The sequence below is a fragment of the Bos grunniens genome, chromosome 17, assembly GCF_055505025.1.
Source record: "Bos grunniens cultivar Pamir isolate PY7600 chromosome 17, Bosgru_T2T1.0, whole genome shotgun sequence".
Taxonomy (NCBI): domain Eukaryota; kingdom Metazoa; phylum Chordata; class Mammalia; order Artiodactyla; family Bovidae; genus Bos; species Bos grunniens.
In genome coordinates, this window is record NC_141181.1 from 61,133,610 (window position 1) to 61,155,171 (window position 21,562).

The 21,562-nt window shown below is 57.6% G+C and overlaps 1 protein-coding gene across 4 annotated transcripts in view; it reads left to right on the forward strand.

Annotated features, from left to right (window-relative positions):
• Positions 1–21,046, forward strand: part of RBM19 (RNA binding motif protein 19) — a 120,832-nt gene extending 99,786 nt beyond the window's left edge. For 2 of the 4 annotated variants that reach the window (XM_086345989.1, XM_086345991.1), the window contains 3 exons: positions 405–525; positions 19,716–19,826; positions 20,499–21,046. In XM_086345989.1, the coding sequence (XP_086202115.1) occupies positions 405–525; positions 19,716–19,813 (219 nt within the window). In that variant the 3' untranslated portion in view covers positions 19,814–19,826; positions 20,499–21,046. Of the gene's footprint in view, positions 1–404; positions 526–3,088; positions 5,359–19,715; positions 19,827–20,498 lie in introns of those variants that run through there. The other 2 variants (XM_086345988.1, XM_086345990.1) reach the window with 1 other exon arrangement.
• Positions 21,047–21,562: the final 516 nt, after the last annotated feature.

The window sequence follows — 21,562 nt, forward strand, 5'->3', positions numbered from 1 at the left end:
CCCCAGGGCCGGCAGAGGACGTATCTGCCACCCGGTGTAAGCACGGGGCCCGTGTGCTTGTCATCGAGGGGCCAGACCGGCTCGGCTTCCTCAAGAGGCGCTGCCCCGGAGGAAGGCCAGCCGACTCACAGGCTCGCCGTCCCCAGACGGGCTGTGACCCTGGCGGGGAGCTGGCCACCTGGCCCACGCACCAATCACAGGCGGGGACGGTGGCTGTTGTGACCACCCCACCAGTTGTAGCTCTGCCCTGGTCACGTAACCCCTAGTGGAAGAGGAGCGCGCAGTGCCTCCTCACACCCCTGCCAGGGAGCGGGTGTCCCGGGGCCAAGGCTGGCCTTCAGCTATGCGGGGCAGGGGGCCAGGCTGCGAGGAGGTCTCTGCTCACGCTCTGTGTCTCTCTCCAGAGAGCCTTCAACGCCCTGTGTCACAGCACCCACCTCTACGGCCGGAGGCTGGTGCTGGAGTGGGCCGACTCAGAGGTGAGCCTGCCGGCCCTGCGGCGCAAGACGGCTGAGCACTTCCACGGTAAGAGGACTCCCCCGCCCCTCCATCTCTCTGCACCTACTTTCTGTATTCCTTCTGCTTTCTCCGAGCCGGTGCGGGGTGCTGACCTCTGCGGGTGGCATCAGTGGCCTCCACACCATTGGTGTTTGCCCGTCGAGTCCGGTCATCGGGAGGCCTGGAGGAAGTCAGGGAGAGGGGCAGCCTGGGTCAGGGTGGTCATCCTCACCACCCCACCCCCGCCGCCTCCCTACCTGTCCGGGTGCTGCCGGCTGGCTGTGACTGCCACCAAAGGCCACAGCTCCCATCCAGTAGCCCTCTCCACCTAGCGAGTGCTCTCTGTCCAGGGTCCAGGGGCCCCTCGCCCCAATTTCTCTGCAGCCGCTACCCCTTTACTTGTGCGTCCTCAGTTGCCCGTGTGCTTCCTGCCAGGACCAAGCCCCGCCTCTCACAAGCCTTGGTGGTATCACCCGGCCCCGCCGATGACTCAGCCCACCCCCGCTAATTATTAGTGAGCCCCTGCCGTGCCCCGTCCGGCAGTGCAGCACTGACCTGGGCGGGTGGCCGGGGTTGGGTCCAGGTGGAAGGCGCCGGATCCAGACAGGCCTCCCAGCAGAGGCGACGCTTGTGCCCACAGAAGGGCTCCCCGAGGTTATGAGTGTGACAGTGGAGAAGCAGGCTGGCCAGCATGATGGGAGCAGGTGGAGTCAGAAAGGGTGGCCGGAGGGGCTTACACAAGCCTTGCCTTCTCCAGCATGTCGTCCAGAAGTGGAATGGAAGCCCTGTGACTGTAGCTTCGCCCACCAGACTCTTTAGAACACACCCCCTGCCCAACCCAGGGGCCTCTCCCGCCTAATCCTTCCCCACCACACCTCCCTCGGAGGTCACCATCCCCAAATGCCCAGCAAGACACTGACTTTGCATATGCTCTTCCCTCTGCTCACAGTGCCTTGCCTCAACTTTTTTTTCAACCTGGTCAGTGCCTATCTAGCGTTTAAGGTCTAGCGCAAAGGATACCTCCTCCAGGAAGCGTTCCCTTTCCCCGCTCCTCAGGTTATCAGTAACGGCTCTGTCCTCTGCTGTTTCCACGGGTGTTCCTATATCTCCTTGCCGCATCATCATGTATTTCTTTACGATTCTTCTCCCCGCTGGACCAGCGCCTTTCCCATGGTGGAGACTGCACCACTGGGCTTACCTTTGTCACTGATGGGCTGATCTCTGAGCCCCCATGCCAGCCGGGGCCCGTCCAAGACTGGGGAATCCATAAGTAAAGGCAAACGAGAAACCAGAGACGTTAGGGCTAAGTACACAGCCACAAGCACACGACTCAATAAGTCCCCAAATCCTATCTTTATCGACAGCCATTGACAGGCCCAAATGCACCCATCGGCAAATGTTTGTGTAAGGGACTCTTCCATCCCCCCCTACCTCTCCTCCCTGGGGCCAGCGGGAGAGTGCAGGCTCAGCAGTCCTGCCCTGCCTTGGAGAGCAACCCCCTTCAATAGATTGATCTCCAAAGACAGCCTCCCCCCAGAAGAAAGCCGCAGCTGGAAGCGCTTCTGTGAGATTGGCCATCTCCCCAGGTCAACTGCAGGCCGAGGCCCAGATGGGCAGGTATTAGGTTGGCCAAAAAGTTGGTTTGGGGGACTTGCCTGGTGGTCCAGTGGTTAAGAATCCACCTGCCAATGCAGAGGACACAGGTTTGATCCCTGGTCTGGGAACTAAGATCCCACATGCCCTGCAGCCAAAAAAAAAAAGAAGGGGTTAGGGTTAGGGCATGTGGGACCGTGCGTGCCACCACGCAGCACACCTGCTGAGCCCGCACCCTAGCAGCCGTGCTCTGCAACAGGAGAAGCCGCCTCGACGACAGCCAGGTACCAGAACTAGAGAGTAGCCCCCGCTCGCCGCCGCAGCTAGAGAAAAAGGCCATGTGCAGCCAGCAGGACCCAGTGCAGCCAAAACAAATTTTTTTAACAGTTTGTTCATGAACTATCCGGAGAAGGCAATGGCACCCCACTCCAGTCACTCTTGCCTGGAAAATCCCATGGACAGAGGTAGAAAATCCCATGGTAGGCTGCAGTCCACGGGGTTGCTCAGAGTCAGACACAACTGAGCGACTTCACTTTCACTTTTCACTTTCATGCATTGGAGAAGGAAATGGCAACCCATTCCAGTGTTCTTGCCTGGAGAATCCCAGGGACTGGGGAGCCTGGTGGGCTGCCATCTGTGGGGTTGCACAGAGTCGGACATGACTGAAGTGACTTAGCAGCAGCAGCATGAACTATCTTTTGAAAAAACTTGACGATGGTTTGGAAAAGATGGTATGGAAAAAAAACCAAATGAACTTTCTGGCCAACCTAATGCAATAATAGTGGGAAAAACAGCAGTGAATTTGCATCCATCTTCCCATTCATGCTCTCACAGCGCTATGCAGTGGGTGTGAACAGCCCCATTTTGCAGATGACAGAACTGAGGCCAGCTGAGTGTAGAGGGACTCATAACAGCTACTGTGTACTAATAATAAGGACTTCTTCTGTGCTGGGGCACCGTCTGTATGTGATACGCGTCGTGTCTCTCATCCTCACAGCGGCCCCTGCTGCCGTGGGTACTGCTGCCCCAGCTTGCTGCTCTTCAGTCGCTAAGTCGTGTCGACCACATGGACTCCAGCACGCCAGGCTTCCCTGTCCTTCACCGTCTCTTGGAGTTTGCTCAAACTCATGTCCATTGAGTCAGTGATGCCATCCAACCTTCTCATCCTCTGCTGCACCCCTTCTCCTCCTGCCCTCAGTCTTTCCCAGCATCAGGGTCTTTTCCATTGAGTCAGTTCTTCGCATCGAGTGGCCAACGTATTCATCGTACAGATAAAGAAACAGAGGCATGGAGAGGCTCCGCTGAGTGCCTCCTAGCCGAGCGTCCTGGGACGAGTCCCTGCGCCGCCTGGGGCTTCTGTTTGCCATCCCACAAGTGGCTCAGTCGTGTCTGACTCTCGCGACCCCACGGACTGTAGCCCACCAGGCTCCTCTGTCCACGGGATTTCCCAGACGAGAACACCGGCGTGGGTTGCCATGTCCTTCTCCAGGGGATCTTCCCGACCCAGGGGTCGGATCCACGTCTCCTGCATTGGCAGGTGGGTTCTTTACCGCTGAGCCACCGGGGGTGGATGCCCTCAGTCACTCCGTTTTACAGATGAAGGGACTGAGGCTCGCATAGATGACAGAACTTGCCCAGGGTCACCTAGATAGTAGGGGGTGGAAGCAGAGTTTGCACTCTCGGACAGCCTGGCTGTAGCACCCCATCCTTGGAGTGACACCCCCTCCGTCCCTCCCCAGTAGGCAGAACGCTGTGGGGGAAGCAGGGCAGACACGTCAGCTGAAAACCGGTGCTCTGAAAATGTCAGCCCTCTCACCCACCTGCCCATTGTCTGTGGATCTCCTTGGGAACGGGGTACCGCAGCGGCCCTAAATACTCAGAATAGGGCTGCTGGCCTCCTGCCCTGCTGGCTGCACCCTTTTCCCGGCTCTGCCCCTTTCCCATGGCGAAAAGTACCCAGCTCGTTTGTGTCAAAATCCGCATTGTTCAGAGCTTCCAGGTCCCTGGCAGACTTCAAGGGCAGGTGGGATCCATGCCCAGTTCCTCCCCCCAGGCCCTGAGCTGTGCCAGGAAGGCACTCAGATCTCAGGTGGAAGCCCCGAGCCCCATTTGCCCAACTCGAGCACCGAGGCCACGACAAAGGGCTCCCTGGGGAAGGTGGGCCTCGGAATGAAAGGCCGGCGTCTTAGCCATTTGGGGGGACCCAGCAGGGAGCTCACTGGTGACACCGTGGCCTCCGAGGTGGTCAGAGTGATGGAGAGGCCCGCCATTATGGCTGGTGCAGTCACCGTGCATCACCCCAAGTTCACCCTCACCTCCGGGGCTCAGCTCCTCCACCAGGCCCACCACTCCCCTGGGGGAGACCGTGGGGACAGGGTGCTGCTGGGCCGAGGGCTTCCCAGGCCCTCTGACCAGCTCTTCTCTCCCCTGTCGGTCACTGACAAGCCGAGGTCAAGGCGCACAGTTCCACGAGCAGTTCGGGCCAAGTAATACTCATTACTGTTATTATTCCCATGACAACCTTCATCTGTTAAGCCTCAGTCCGTGCCAGGTACTGTCTATGGGCTTTCACAGGTATTAATCCTGCAGAATCCTGGCAGGTAAACACCGTCATTATCCTCCGTTTCCCAGATGAGGAAACCGAGGCCCAGAGAGGGCCAGTGACTTCCCCAGGGGTGCCCAGCCACTAGTGACCGAGTCAGGAGTCAGAGCTGGGCCTCTAGCCATCCTGCTGGCTACCCGTGAGCAGCTGTGCACATGGCCCCTTACGTTTCACCCCAGTCTGTGCAGTGACCTCAGGCAGGTTGCTCCGCCTCGGTTTGCCATCTGTACAGTGGGACTAGGGTGTTACCTCAAAGGAGGGGCAGGGGCCGGGGCTTACAGGAGATGATGCTTCTGAAGCTGAGGGTGCCCAGTGAGAAGGCAGCAGATACTACATTTTCTCCCCTCCCCTGCCAGGTGCTTACACATCCTGTTTTCCTTGCATTCCTGTGGACCCAGGCCAAGGGAGGATGCTCTCTGGGCAGAGGAAAGAGACGTAAAGAGGAATCCTAGTTTTTAGAAGCCCGGACAACAGGGAATATGTGAGAGAGAGGAAGGGAGGGAGAGAGAATGAGAATGAAATGCCCATCAGCTGGGCAGGGCACGGGATGGTGTGTTTGCATCTGATCCTGGATGCCACCTGGTCCCCATGCCTGGCACACAGAAGGTGCTTCTCAGTACACGGTAACAACAAGGAGGAGGAGATGGATTCCTCGCTGATAAAAATTCGTGCTGTCTGGCCATCTGATGCGATCGTGGGAACTAAATGCCCTCAGCTCCCTGTCTCAACCTCACCACTTACCTAGGGTCCCTTATCAGCAGCCACAAAAGCTCAGAGCAAACCCCCCAGTGCCCCTTCCCCAAGGCAGGGGTGGGCAGTCTTCATTTCATCCACTGGTGTCCCTGATCACGTGGGGCATTAGATAGTCCCTGGTGAATTGACATTTAACAAAACACCCATCAAATGGACCAGCCGAGAGCAGGTCTTTGAAAGTCATTGGAAAAGCTGCCCCGAGTAGGCAAAGCCCTTGATTCCGGACAGCGATACTCGCGCCCAGGGATGAACACGACCACCCCGTTCCTCAGTCCCGCCTTCCCGTCATCTCCCTGCCTCCCTTCCTGGCCGGAATCAGCTATCTCATCCACAGTTCTGCGGCCCCCCGGCAGGTGAAGTGCTATTCTTCGGTGCCTTGCATGCGGGAGGGTGAAAAGAGAGAGCACGGAGGGAAGAAAGCAGAAAGGCGGCCACTGGCTGCGTCCCTTTCTTCCCGAGCGTGTTACAAACCAGCAGGGTCAGGGCATTGAGAAGCTTTCAGGGCCCCGGCAGGCTGTGGTACCTGCGAGCGCCGCCGACAGAATATAATGGTACGGAAGCAATCCGCCCGCAGAACCCTCTGTTTTCGAGCGCGCACAGCCAGGGAGGCCGGGGCAAACAGGCTTTTATTTGGCCGGGAGCGCGGCTCTGCTTCCCAGCGTTGTCTTATTCCAGCTGGGAGACTGATGGGCTGTGGTTAGCGGCTGTACCTTTCACCTCCAGAGCTGGGAGCGCAGACATGACCAGCGTGGCAAGTGGCTGGCAGTGCCGCCGCTCCCCCACCCGGCCAAGCCAGGCCAGCCTGGGATGTGAGAGCTGCCCTCATCAGGCCCAGGCTGTCACTGGCTTTCAGCATGGTGCCCCTCCCTGCTGGGGAAGTAAGGAGCCCAATTCCTGGGCCCCTGGCTCCGTCGGCCTGACCCACCCACCCGTGACTTGAGATCTCAGCCCAAGTATCAGAGATTGGACTTCTCCCCGACACCTGCCGTCCTGGGAGTTCCCCTGTCACCCCACACCTCATCTCCCTGACACTTTAATGAACACAGGTTCCCATGCCAGATGCATAGTGAGGTCATACTGAAACGTGAGAAAGGTTTATTGCAGGGCCATGCAAAAAGACAAGCTGGCTTCTGACCCCAAAAACCCTCAAGCTCCCCTAAGGGTTCCAGCAGAGCGTATTTAAAAGCCTGTTGGGAGGAGGGGATCCCCGGATCCGTGATCAGATCGTGCATAATTTTCTGACTGATGGTGAGGTAACAGGGCGGTGTCACAGGGGTTAACTTTATCGGTCCTTAGGCTCCAGGAAGCCTGGGGCTATGAGCTCACGGTCATCAGGTGGTGGTTGTTCAGCCGCTCAGTCGTCCAACTCGTGATCGTATGGACTGCAGGACGCCAGGCTTCCCTGGTCCTCCACTGTCTCCGGGAGGTTGCTCAGATTCATGTCCCTTTGGGTCGGTGATGCTGTCTAACCACCTCCTTCATCTCATCAGGTAGTTAACACCCTCCATTTGATGGGGTGGGTGTTCATATCTGCGAAACAACTGGAGAAATTTGCATCAATTATTGCTGTCTGGACACTTCAGAGAAGAGCTAAAGCAGAGGATATGGGGGCAGGCCTGTCCTGGGAAGGCCCCATAGGGTCCTGCTCTGTTGCACTGTGTGTTCACCTCTGTGGTTCAACCTGGCTACTCCCCAAGAGACGTGATCCTCCAGGGGACATGGTCCTCCCCACGTCCCTGGCCTCGTCTTAGCATCCAGCACAGAGCAGGTGCTCACCAACAACCCGTGGGGTGAATAAGCGAACAGAAAAGCCCTGGTCATCAGAAGGGCCCCTTTTAATGGAGCGTCTAATGTGTCCTGGACTCTCTGAGAGCAGCCCTGTGTGCTGTGCTGCCAGGGAGCCCTAACCTTGACCCTTGAAACCCCACTGGTCAAAAGAGAGGCAGTCAAGTGCCTCCTTGTTAAAGATGAAGTCAGAGAAAGAGGAGAGAGCTTTGTTGAAGATGTACCGTGCACCGGGGGCGGTGCCAGGTTTCACGCGCTATCTCATTTTAGCCTCAAACTCCCTAGAGAGAGGTGCTGTTCCCGTTTTTCGGGAGACAGCCGTAGAAGGGTCGAGTGACTTTTCCTGAGGACACTCATCTTTGCACACTATAGGACAGCTCACCCTATCACCACTGCCGAGACCCCAGCAGTTCCTAAATCCCTAAAATTATCCCCGCACCTTTTATCAGATCTGGGTTCCATGGTCCAAGTAGGACCATGGTTACAAACTACAGCCCACAGCCAGATCCAGCCTACAGCCCATTTTTGTAAATACAGCTGTTTTTTGGCACACAGCCATGCCCATTTTTCACATAAAGTCTCTAGCTGTGTCTTCACACCGTAAGGACAGAGTTGAGTAGTTATGACAGAGACCCTACGGCCCACAAAACCCTAAAATATTTACTGTCTCCCCTTTTAGAGAAAAAGTTTACTGCCCCTAGGGCTTGTGAAATGGCTGCCCTTCTTTTATGTCTGAAGCCATGTGGGTGACTAATTTCTCCCACATAACCCCCCTTTCTCAGAGAGTGTACTGTTTTAGAGGCATGATAATCACAGTCTCATCCTCCTACCTCAAGTCCTCTGCCTAGGAATCCCCCAGCTTTTCCTGGAGCAGAGGCTCCAGAGCCTTGCTTCCCCTTCTGGTCATTCACACCCTCAATTCCCCATTGATTGTCTAATTACCCAGCCTTAACTTGGCAGCAAGGACAAAGCAGCCACCAGAAGAGACAGTCCCTGCCCTCATGGAGCTGGTGTTTGAGTGGGAGAGACTAATAATTTAAAAAGTGATGACAAGAAAGTTCTGATGATCGCAAGCTCTGTGCAGGAAATGCAGACGGCTAATTTATTCTCCTCAAGGGTGGGAGGAGGGAGGAGAGATTCCAAATGTGGTGGTTTTTGTTGCAGGAAGGGGGACCCTTTCCAAGGCCCAAGAGCCGGCTCTTGTCTAACACTCAGAAATGAATTGTCCAAGGAGACACATGCGCTCACAAAGCAAGAGATTTTTGGGGAAGGGACGCCTAGGTGGGAAGCAGGACGGTAAGGGAGCCCAACAGGACCGCTCTGCCATGTAGTCTCAGGGTTTATGGTGATGGGGTTAGTTTCCGGGTTGTCTCTGGCCAATCATTCAGACTCCATTCCCGGTGGCACATGCATTGCTCAGCCAAGATGGATTCCAGTGAGGAGGATTCTGAGAAGGTGGGTAGGACATATGGACTGGTGTCTCCTCTCTCCTTTTGACTTTTCCCAAATTCTTCTGGCTGGTAGGGGCTTGTTAGCTCCATGTTCCTCACCAGGACCTTCTGTTGTAAAATAATTCATGCACATGACTCCTACAGTGCCTGGCCAGGGCGGGCAGCTTCAGTCAGTGTTCCCCTAACAGTTGCAAAAGTCTTTCCCAGGCGTTGGTGTTTTTGTGTGAGGGAAAGAAGCCGGCCAGCCCAAGAACTGGGGGGACATCCTTCCAGGCAGAGGGAGCCGCAGGTGCAAAGGCCCCGGGGCAGAAGGCTGCTCATAGCAGGCCACTGTGGCTGGAGAAGAAGTCCCGGGTGGAGCGTGGTCGGAAACAAAGCCACAGAGGCCAGCAGGGCTCCCTCGGGGGATCTTGTGGCGTGGGATCTTATGGGGTGGTGCAGGAAGCCTGACTTTTCATCAAGTTACATGGGAAGTCCCTCAAAGATTTAAACTGGGGAGTGCCATGGCCCGTCGTATCACACTTCATACTTCATGCTCGCTGCTATACCGGGCAAGAATATGGAATAGGAGTCCCAATGTAGTCGTCCCAGCTGACCAGGGCGGTGGTCTGAGCAGGGACGGAGACCAGAGGGGTGGACAGAAGGCAGTGGTTTGAGCATATGCGGTAAAGGTACAGCTGACCAGACTTGCCTCTGGAAGGCAGAGGGGAAATTAAGGCCAGAATGGAGTTATTTGCTCAAAGCGAGCCTCTCAGAGGATGGTGCTGCCACGTGATGATGAAGCTGGGAAGAGCGGGTGGTGGGGGGAGGTGATCTGGACACGTCGGGTTTGAGACACCTATTAGGACTCACCGTGGGATGTCAGGCAGATAGATCTATGAGTTCAGAGCTCAGGGGCGAAGTCCAGGCAGAGATATAAATTTGGAAGTCATCAGCATACAAATGATATTTAAAGCCCGCAACAGTTCACCAAACCCTCCCCTTCTGTAACTTAATCATTCACCGGACGGCACATTTTCAAAAGATCGGGGACCAGGAGAGCCTGTTATCCCCATGCTAGCCCTTGCAAATGGCCTCCTTGATCTTGGCCATGAAAACATAATCTTCAGGCTTTAAAAATCACAGTCAGGAAAGTTTGAGCAAGCATGTGGAGTCACAGAATTTATTATTCAAAATATCCGTCTGCCATGGATCTTGCCAGCTACCTGGAGACAGAAGGTTCCCATAAGCTCCCCTCATCTCATTTTTATTCCATTTGTGTGTCTCTCATTCCCACCTTAAGGCTTCGCAGTGGCAGCCCTTGTTCCAGAGGCCTCGAAAGACCCAGGAGGCGAGGGAAGACTGTCCTGGATTGCCACCAAGGGTCCCAACAGAGTAAAGGCCACCATGGGCCCCGGGGTGCTTTACAGGAGGTGTTTCACCCCTGCCCCTTGGAAGTGGCTGCCCATCCCTGTCCAGGGTGCTGAATTTAGTTCCTTCTCCTGCTCCCAGCCATATTGACGGGCCACAGCAGGAGAGGTTGAAACTGACCAGGAAACACACTCTTCCTCGACACCCGGCCACCCCAGCTGATGGAGGCAGAATCGAGAGAAGAAAAATCAGGAAGCAGGAGTGGTTTCAGTCATGGTGGCTCCGTGGTGGCAACTGCTAGCAAGGGTACCAATGGCTGGGCCGTGGGGAGGGAGCCAGGCTCCGAGAGCCGAGTGTTTTCTCCCTGCAGAGGCACTGGGGAGGCTGGAGGGGGCCTGGAGCAAGCCAGAGCAGGTGTCTCCCTGGGCACCCCCTCCCCCTTGCTCCCACCCACCCCATGCCCCGATCTTCTTTGAGTGGTGTTTTGGAAATATTTCCAAGCGCTCCGGCAATATCCTGCACACCGTCTCCGCCTTCCCCCGGGAGTGGCTGTCCGTGCGGAGAAGGTACTTGCTCCCAATCCAGCTAAATTGTTATTGACTTGTGTTCTCTGCGTTCTGCAAACATTTCACTCAGCCATCGCCAGCGAGGCCAGGAATCCCTGCTAGGGCTAACGGGGAAACCAGCTGTGCCGGGCCATTTCTCCTGCTCTTCCTCATCGATCACAGAATTAAACTGACAGAAGGAGAATTTCAGAGCAACTTGGGAGGGGAAGGGGCCGAGCCCGGATTGGATGAAGGTTCAGGGACCTGGGGACCAAAGTGCTAGAAATAGGGGCTGGAGGAGGGTGGACTCGCCTCCAGCTCTGTGGCTGGTGGCAGGGGGTGGCCGGTTTGTTTCTGAACCGTAGGCTGGCCCAGGCCTGAGAAACCCAAGGAAAACACACGGACGAGGAGGTTGTCGTTACTGCTCAGGGCCACAAGTGAAGCTAGTGGGGCCCTGTAGGCAGAGGGGAGAGAGAGTGAAGCAGGCCGCTCTGGTGAGCCGTCGATAAGATCGCGGGTCTGTATTTTGCCTAGAAGATAGGAAATAAGGCGGGTTTTTTGAATTAATATTATTATAAATTTTACTTACTTAGTTTTGGCTGTGCTGGGTCTTCGTTGCGGCACCCGGGCCTTTCTCTAGTTGGGACTCGCGGGTCTCCTCTCCAGTTGCGGTACTTGGGCTTCTCATTACAGTGGCTTCTCTTATTGGCCTCTCTTGAAAAATAAGATCTGACCGCTCCTGGTCCTGCACTCACAGGGTAGCTGGGGCCAGGTTACATGGGCTGTTTGTTTATTGTTGTTGTTTTTCCCCCTTTTGCCACAGTTCGTGTCCGTCCCTGTGGTCACCGCTCAGACCGATTAACTCCATCACATTCCTCCCTGGCGCCTTTAGGCCTTTGCACTTAGAGATCCTGGTACAGACAGCATCCCACCTTGGCCTCTTGAGATGACGTTACTGATTCTTTTGAGCCTCTACTCCCAACCCAAGGACTTTGCCAAGAGAAAAGGGACAGGGATCTAATGCTGACCAAGCCCCCAGAAATGGGAAGATCTCTCCAGGCCCGAGACAGGAGAGTGGGGGGCACCTTCTGCCTCTCCTGGTTTCTTTTCCTTTTTTTTTTTTTTTTTTTTGGTCCTCTGCAGTGAGTCACCTTCCTTTGGTCTCCCCACTGCCTCCCCAGCCTATACAGGCCTCTGCAGCATCTGTAACTAATGCAGACATGTGCTGGACCAAGCCCCAAAGTCCCCAGGCTTAGCCCAGCCCCAAGGCCCTACCAGGGACTAAATCCACAATAATCCAGGCCAGGCAGCTTCACCAACCCCCGTGGATGGGAGCCCACCAGCCCAGCTACCTGTAACTCCTAGGCCCCCAGGATGCCCAGAGCACAGCAAGGTCGACCTGAGTCCTGAGCACTGTGAGTAATCATAGCAGTAGTCACAGTAACCAATGCCCACCCCAGGCCATTTGCATCAGAACCTCTGGGAGTAGGGTCCAGGTATCAGAGGTTTTCTAGATGATTCTATCAGGCTATGGGTTGGGAACCAATAGCAGCTTTTTTTTTTAATTTTAATTGTGCCCCATCTTTGTTGCAGCATGTATAAGCTTTAGTTGCAGCCTGTGAACTCTTGCGGCGTGTGGGTATCTAGTTCCCTGAGCAGGGATCAAGCTTAGGCCCCCTGCATTGAGAGCTCAGAGTCTTAGCCGCTGGACCACCAAGGAAGCTCAGTAGCTCCTGGAGAAAAAAAACAGCTGATGCAGGCAAGGGGGTGCTGACACATGGCCTGCGTCTGTTTCACGCCCTTCCTGTCTAGGAGTGCCTTCTGAGGAGTCTGGGCCGCTGGCTCCCCCTGCAGGGCGGGCAGCAGAGCCAGGGGACACACGTGTCTCTGGGGTGTGACAGGAAGGCCCCGGGACCAGCCCGATCTGAGCTCAGGGTCCCACGTGGGCACATCTTCCCCAAAGCCCTAGAACAGCTGCTACTGCGTCTGAAAAATGGGGCAGTGATATCTCCCGGCTCGTGGGAGGCCTGTGAGTCCACGCCCATTCCGCTGCCTGCAGCCCAGAGAGCTGGGCTCGAGGCCCAGGGATGCAGGGTTCTCTGGGCTCCAGCTCAGCCCACTGGCTTCCCCGTTTCCTGAGCACTGCCCGCCCTCCGGGTGTTCTTCGAAGACACCTGTGTTTTTACGCTTCTGCGTACCTGGCATTGGGTTGTGGGTGTCCACACCTTATTTGTTGACTGCTCTGCAGTGGCCACTTCGGTCACGCCCTTTCTACAGATAGGAGCGCGAGACTCGAGCAGGCCAGAGGTGACTGGGGTGACCACTGGTGTGAGTGACAGGTGACTCCTAGTGTGAGTGACAGCTCACAGCCCACCTCTGCCAGCACCGGGACCCAGCGTGGCCTCTGTGGCTGCTGGTTCGGTTTGTCATTTGTGATTTTCTTGGCAGCTGATTCCTAGCACCAGGCCTGGTACAGTGTGTGTGTGTGCGTGTATTCAGTGACTACTGTGTGTGTGTGTGTGTGTGTGTGTTCAACGACTACTTGCTGTGAATGACTAAAGGCTGGAACCTTCAAGGCCTGAGATCAGGAGAGCAGGCACTATCCCCATTTAACAGATAGGAACACTGAGGAATGGAGTTACGCGACTCCCTTAAATCCTTGAGGTGGCACAGGTGGGCCTGGGGCCCAGTCTCCCGCCTGCTGGCTCAGAGAAGATTCTTTCAGATCACACGTGCTTCTTGGGAACCAGCTGTGCTTTGAAAAGGTACCTCCTTGAAACAGCCTCCTTGTACCAATAAAGTGCCACTGGTTTGGTCGTGGGAGCCAGGCTGGTCCTGTCTACACACTGCCCATTATTCTGTGAGCATCTAGTGTGCGCCTACTGTGAACAGAGCCCTGGGATGCAGACCTGTCTGGGAATCTGAGGATTTTGCCCACGGGGTCCGCAAGTCTGGAGCATGGGAGGCAGGGCTCCCAAGAGCGGGCAGCCTCAGACACTAGGCCAGCCTTCGGGGTGCCCAACACCCCCTCCCCACCCCCGCCGACAGGGCCCACACCCTGTCTCCAGCGCCTCGTGTGCCCGATGGCCTGGGGCAGCAGGCCATCTGAAGGCGGTGGTGCCCTGTCCACACCTGGAATGCCACCCTCTACTCCCCACCCCAGCCTCCTTCCTCTCCTCCCCTTGAGGGACAGACGGGAGAGGGTTACACCTGCTACCCTTTCCCGCCGCCCCCAGCCTGTTGGAGTCGCCTGTTTCGGGTTTAATAGGGGAAACCCGCTACACGGGCCTGCACTTTATACTTTGCCTCACTTGCCCTTCGTCTCGGGGAGCAGTGAGCTTCGGACCTCCTGGAACAGTCAGAAAACACCCAAATGAGTGAGGCCTCCATCTCCAGGAGCAACCAGCACACAGCCCATCAGTTACTCTTAGGTGGGGACATGGGCCCGGTGTGCCCAGGTTAGCCGGTTTCAAGAGAAACTAGAAATGGAGGCTCTTGTGTAGCCTTTCCCATTTTTCCATATTAGTAACTTTTTTTTTTTTTTAATCAATGATGTCAGCAAATCCAGACGCTCTTCAGTGTGCCGGCCCCGTGAGGCCCTGCTTCGTGCCGTTTGCTCACCTGTAGACACAGTGTCTGCCGTTTGCGTGCCTTAGTTTGGGTTCCCCGGAAGCAGCCCCTGAGGTGTGGGTAAGGCTCCCAGCAGAGCAGCTGGGAGGGGAGCCGGTAAGCAGTGTGTGTGCAGTATGCAGCCCGGGGGGACCCCCCTAGAGCTGTGCCGCTCCGAACTGTCCCCCAGAAGTCGAAGGAGCCGGGACATCTTTTCAGGGGGCTTCAGTCCCCATCACTGCCAGCCTCCCCTGTGCTGGGGCCAGGGGTGCCCTCGTAGCCAGAGAAGGCCCCTGGCCCTCCATGTGGGTAGGGAGCTGTTAATACATCCCCAGGTTGCCCGCTGACGCCGTGGGTGACCCCCAGGAAGGGGTAGCCACCACGGCCACTGTTACCTGTCGAGGGTTGGTGCCACCACTCTCGTTCGTCTCATGCAGGAGGGAGGTGGCCGGCCCATGTGTTCTCCGTCACTGCACCCGCTGATGACAGTCAGGGTTGGCTCACCTTCATCGCATGCCTCGTGGGTACAGGGCTCTGTTGTAAAGGCCTTCAGCACCTCTGCCCTGCTGATGGCTCTTCGGCCCCCGTGAAGCCAGGTGCTCTTCAGTACCTGCCGAGACGGAGCACAGAGCGGGGAGGCCAGGCCCCCGGTAGCCCAGCGGGGACAGCAGCCTCACCTGCGATCTGGGCAGCCTGGCTCCAGCCAGCCACGCCATCGGTCGCAAACCCCTTGTCCACGACCGGTCACACTGGGGTCCCTTCCAGAACCCTCTCCTCCCTGACCAGCCATGAAGCTTCCTCTCCTCCTCCCAACAGCCCCCTGCCCCCGCCCGTACCCTTCCCCCTGCCCGCCCCCCGCCTTGCACGCAGGGCGACAGCGCCAGCCAGGGACGGGAGAGAGACGCGGGCTGGCATTCTGTCAAGGAATTAATTGAAAAATAAAATCATTAGATGGGGAACTCCAGAAATGCAAAATGGTAGTTGGAGGGTGGTTGGGGGGCGGTGGGGGGGGACGGGGGCAGGACTGGGGGGTTGTTGGGGGACGGCTGAGCTCTTTGTCAAGTTAATTTCTCGGGTATTGATGTTTGGTGACATTCACTTGTTGTTTATCTTCGGGTGCAGCTGTAATACGGAAAGAAAACGCACAGCTTGTTTCGTTTATTTATTTTACACCTTTCTCCGGCTCTGCATTATGTTTGTTTGGTGAAAACCCACTGAGGCTTTTGATGTCGGGGAAATAGGATTTGAGCAGCTGTTCCCGGCAAGCGGGGCGCTCCGCATGCGGGCAGGGCCAGCAGGGGGTGCTGGGTGTCGCTCGGTGGGGACTCGGGGCCTGACACGTCCTCCGGGGAGGGCGGTGCTGGGGGCCCAGCCTGAGCCAGATATGCCAGGCCCCCCCGGGTGCTGAGCCCTCGGGGTGCCAAGCTCCCATAAACTTGCTAATCCTCGCCACCGCCCCAGGAGGTAGATGAGTCCTGTGCCCACCCCCAGTGGACTGACGAGACAGCCGAGACCCAGGGAGCACAAGTGACCTGCCCAAGGTCACCGAGTGCGCAACGGCAGCGCCGTGACCTCAGACCGTCTCACTTCTGGGCCGTGAAGTCGGCTGGTTGCTAATGACTTCCCCCACCCCTCCCCCACAGCCCCCAGGGGAGACCCCTGCGCCTCTCCAGTCAGTGACTGGAGGAGGTGGGGATTGGGTTGTACTTGCTTTGGCCTTGACGAACCAAATCGCTTCGTTCCTTTCCCTTTTATTGATCACCTGCTATGTATTGGCCTTCCTATGACAGCACCCCCCCCCACCAGTGGCACTCCCTGGCCTGATGGTAGCCCGCCCCACCAGTGGTGCTCCCTGGCCTGATGGTAGCGGGACATGTTAAGTCAGCACCTCTGATGTGAGTGATAAGTAAAGGTGGTGGCCTCGGCGCTGCCATGGAGCCCTCACCAGGTGCTGGTGTCGCTTCTTTCTCTCCTTCAGTCCTCGCCGCAGCCCCGAGGTGGGCAGTCCTAGTGGCCCATATTACAGATGAGGATACTGAGGCCCGGAAGGGCTCAGTCTGCGGCACACAGCCTCCAGCCTCCAGTCAGTGCTTGGGGCTGCGGGGTCAGTGCCAGCCATTCCTGAGCTCAGTTATGACAGGTGCTGGGGACAAGTCCAGGGGCTTTGAGGGGTTTTCAAAGGAAGGAGGAGCCCTCACCCTCAGGGGAGGTCAGGAAGACAACGGAAGGCGGCTGCAGAGAAGAGGGGTAGGAGAACAGTCATGTCCCCCCATTTGGTACATGAGGGGTTCAATCCCGGACCGGGCACATGCCCTGCCCAGGGTCACCCAGCTCGGGAAGAGCCAAGGCCAGTGCACCAGCCAATCCTCAATCCAGACTGTGACCACCTGCCCTGTCAGAGTCCTGGGTGACCTGGGCCCCTCCACACATCCCTGCCCCCTGGGGGGCCCGTCAGAAGATGCCCCTCCCCTCCCAATACAGAGGGTGCATGTTGCAAACTGAACTGTCTGAGGTGGAAGCCAGGGGCTGCCATGTGTCAGCTGGGGGGCCTTGGGGGGCATGCGTTTCCCTGCACCTCTGTTTTCCCATCTGTGAAATGGGGGCAGTGGTCTCACACCGGGGGCAGGGGAGCTGTGTAAGGCTCAGGTGCGGCCCTGTTTCTAAAGTACATGTCCCGTGTGTCTCCTCTTCCAGCCATGCCCTCACCGGGCCTCAGTTTCCCCAGGATCAGCACCTCTTGTCCCGCCTCTGTTTAATTATTATCCTGACAACTGCTGTTTTATTATTTTAAAGTTCCCCACCTCAGTGCCCAAGAAGGACTTACTCATTCATTTGTCCGTTCATTTGTCCACTCTTGTGTTCTCCAGATGATGACCTACTGTGTGCTGAGCCCTGGGACAAGATCGCCCCAGTTCCCATCTCACAGGGTTCAGTCTGGCAAGGCTAGGCCAGCGTGATGCTGGGGACACTCAGGTGGCAAGGGGCCCTCGGAGCCCCCAGGCCCCTGGACAGCGGGCCATGCTTCTCTGAAAGGTCCCCCAGGTGGGCCGGTGCCCTTGGGGGTGCCCTGTGCTGGCCACTGGGGGCACCGGGAATGTAACCCACAGTCACCACCTGCAGGGCACCCCTGGGCCAGCTGGATAAGAGGTACCAGTACCTGGCACCGCCCCGGTATCAGTCTTGGAATCATGAGTCAGGCCGTGGGAAAGAAGAAACAATTCTGCCAAAGTGAAGACGGTATCTGCCACCATCAGGACTACTGCTGGCCGCCACTAGCTACCCTCTGGGACCCCAGGCCAGTGCAGGAGAGCAGGGACACGCCGTTCCCAGCGCTCACACCCGCCCCGTTGTTAGTCACTGGGAGGGGGCGTCAGTGACAGGCCTGCAGGCTCTCTTTGCTTCCATTTCCCGGCTCCTATTACCTGCCCACAAATTCAATTTCCAGAGGCCATTGTGCACCTCTGGTGATTATGAGGAAACCCGGGGTGAGGAGAGGAAGGGGCTGACTACCCTGCAGGTGGCCACCTCAGCTCCTAGCCCGTCCGGTCCCCTCTCCCTCCTCCTCCTCGTGACTACCGATGCTGGTGATGCTGGTGTGGGGCTCGGGCCATGCGGGCCCCCCACCCCTTCTTCACCTTCCCCAAGGGGCCAGCTCCACAGCGTCGCCCCTTCCTGCCCCATTTGCTCAGCCTCCCTTTCGACAGCTGCTCGTGGGCCCCCACTAGGTGCCCAGCAGTGTGCTGAGGCAGGGGACACGGACATAAACGGGACAGTTCTTTCCCGAAACGAAGAAACGCGCGCCATCGGCGGTGAGAAGCACTTCGAAGTGAGGGGTTCCTGTAGACGATGGCCAGCGGGTCCTCGCTGGGGAGGAGGCGTGGGGGGGGAGTCTCGGGTAGGAGCAGAGCCGGGAGACCCAGGGAGGGGCCAGTCCAGTGATGTCCTAGGACGGCCTTTCTGCACTCAGCTGAGCTCCTGGAGCAGAGCAGGAGCGGAAGGACCCGTCGCGCAGCCGTTGGGGGCAGGGTAGATGGCCACAAGGGTGAGCGCAGAGGCCAGGAGTCCACTGAGAAGTGGGAGTGCTCGGGTCAGGCAGGTAGCCATGGAGAAGACAAGGGCCAGTGATGGCGTCCGTTTCGTAGGAATGAAATGAAATAATCTGAGACCAAGTCACTCTCCCAGGACCACCTGGAAGAGACCCAAGATGCTCCATCTCCAGGGCAAGCATTGGACTGGGCCCTGGGGAGACCCGCCGCCTGCAGGAGCCCCTGACCCAGCTGGGGAGATGGCCGCTAAGAGTCACAGGGGCGATTAGTTCTACCCGGAGGACTTCACAGAGCCAGAGGAGGAGAGGGGATTTGGACAGCCTCTAACAGCTGCCTCTGAACAAGCCCACCATGAATGAGTGGTTAGATTAGCAGGAGACAGACAGTCGATCTAAGCTCGGAGCCTGATGTTCCCCCATCCCCGCAATTCCCCTCCTGGAGGGCCAAGGGAACCAGCACATTCTCTTGCCCTACCCTTTGTCTCCCTGGCGATCTCTGGGCAGCACCAGAGACTTAGGAAAATAGGAAAGACCGTGGGCTCTGCTGTGTCTTGGGTCCTGGCTTCACCGCTTCCTGGCTGTGTGACCTCAGGCTTAGCTGCCTGCACTCAGCCCCCGCGCTTGTGCAGGTGATGACAACAGCTGCCTGTGGGATCGCGGAGAAGACGAGCCGCGGCGCACAGCAGGTCATCAGTAGTGTGTGGGACCCAGAAGACATACATTTTGCTGAGCCTGCCACGTCCGTCTTTCCACACTGTGCATCTCTGTCCCCTTCCCTGTCTTCTCACAGAGAACTCCTCCACACTCTTCAAAGCCCAAGTCAAATAACCCCTCTTCTCTAAAGCCACCTCTTATTCCCTCCATGTTGCCTCTGGAGTCCTTGAGCATCTCGTCACCCTGCTTTTCCTGAACACCTGCCGTATGCCAGCTGCCCACTACCCCATTGAGAGTCCATGACCTCCAAGCAAACAGGAATAGTTCCTACTTGTTCCCTAACCTCTGCCCTCACTTGATTCCGCCCCTCTGGCTCCCTCTACACCCCGCAGAGATGCTCTAACCTCTGCCCCCGCTGGGAAGGGCCTTCCTCCATCTCTTTCCTGGGTGGGTGGATGATGGGCAGGGATGGCTGGCAGGACTGGGAGAGGGGCCACCCCTGGACGAAGCAGAGACTAACCCTCCATGTTTTTGTCTTCCTCCCTGTGCTCTCTTCCCCTTTCTCATACCCGCTTTGATCCTCCTCCTTCCCACCCCCCCATTTCTTGTCTGGTCTTATTCCTTCTGCCTCCTGTCTCGCCTCCGTGTCTGTATCTGCTCTCCCGTCTCCTGCCACTTCCCTGTCTTTCTCAATTTCTTCCCCCTCCTCCCCACCCCCACCCCCCGGCTTTCCCCTCCCCCTCCCTCTGTCTCTCTGTCCCCGCTGTCTTCCCGCCTCCCATCCCTGTTGGCTGTTCTGTCCTCCTCTCTCGCCATCTGGGCGCCCACAGAGCCCCCGAAGAAAAAGCGGTCTGTGGTGTTGGACGAGATCCTAGAGCAGCTGGAAGACAGCGAGGACGACGGCGAGGCGCAGACCCTTCAGCTGTGAGCTGGCACCGAGGGTACGTGGCAGCGGGGCCCTGGGGACGGGCTCAGCCGCGCCGGCTTCCGCACCCCTACCACAGGGCTACCCCGTGCTCCACTGGTCCAAGGTCAGAGGGACGAGGGTCTCAGCTCACAGCCCCAGGCATCCCGGGCATTGACTGCGCCTGCCCTGTGCCCGGCACTGGAGGCCCGGAGAGCAGCCGAGGCACCACCACGCTGGGGCGTCCCGCGCAGCAGCACAGGGACCCAGAAGTGGCCAAACCTCCCAGCCCCGAGTCCCCCGGCTCGCTCCTCCTCCCAGCAACCCCGAGACGCAGGCAGGGCCCCATCTGCCTGGGGCGAAGGTCAGAACACAGAGGGACTTCGGGGTGCTCACTCCAGGGCAGGCAACTGCATGGTAGTGAGGACCTTCAGGCCCCACTGCCCACAACCCCAGAACAATCCCCAGGGTAACGGCCACTCTGTGGAGCTGGGCGTGAAGCCCCCCAGCCCACCACACCCCGCTCCGGCCAGCATAGACCAGGGACCCCAGCCGAGTCAGCTCGCCTCCCTGGGCCCAGCCTCCGCCTCACTAACTGGTTCCCACCACGTAGGGCTTTAGCAAGAAGGAATCAAATTCATCAAAAAGAATGCAGACATGGTGCCAAGCATGTAAGGCTCCAGCAGCTTCTCTTCTTGTCCCCTTCTAGGGCTGCTGAGCTGGAGTTCCCACCTCCGTCTCCTCAAGGGATAGACGGCTCAGAGTCCGGGACATGGACTCTGTCCTGCCCCTTCCTCGCCACTCGGACTGCGAGCTGTGGTTTAGTCCTCCGTCCGTCCACACTGACCGTGGGGCCACTCACAAAGCACCAGGCTCCGAGCCCAGACATCAGCTCGTTGGTGGAGCTCAGCCGCATCCACTAACGGCAGACACCCTCTGCTCACGGGCCGGGGACCCCGCAAATGCGAGCAGGTCCCCAGTCCTGGCCAGCGGGGTCCCAAGGCTCATCCCAGACCTATTGGAGATCCCAGCCTAGCACATACCAAGATGGGGTGATGGACAGGAAAGAGCAGTAGCCTGTCTGCCCCGGGCCTGAATCCCAGCCCAGCTGCCCCCAGCTTTGTGACTGTGGACCAGCAAGGGTCCGTCTGAGCCTTGGCTTCTCTTTCTGTAAAATGGGCGTGATCTTGTGCCTACCTCACAGACGGTGCTGGGACCACACCAGTCAATCCAAGTAAAGCCCAGAGCAAGCACTCATCAGCATTTTCATTTCCCTCTTCATTTGCAGGGCTGGGGGGCTCCGAGTCAGAGCCCTGGAGTCTTCGGACTGGCTGTGTAAAATTTGCTCTGTGTGTTTTTTCTGGGAGGACTTTCTGATCCACATCTGGCAATTTTCAGAGTGGCCTGGAATCCAGGCAACACCACACAACGCTGACCACCTTGCGAGGCTGAGCTTGTCCCTAGTTCCCTGGGAGGCAGGTGCCTCCTAACCCATCCTAGCCCATACCAGGAATGTAACAGAAGCGAAAGACACAGATCCAGTGCATCTCATCCAGTCTCTATAGTGGGGTATCCCCCCAGCCCCAGCATCAGACCACAGCGTCTGGGTAGGGACCCTCGGTGACCAGGCTTCTACGTTGCCATGGGTCCCAGGAACGACAGGGCTGAGGTCCATACCCTCCCTCCCCACTGCTCATCCTCTTATAGGCCATGTGGATTCTCCTGAAATAAGATTGCAGGCCTGACACGGAAGGAGGCGACTTTGGCACTGAT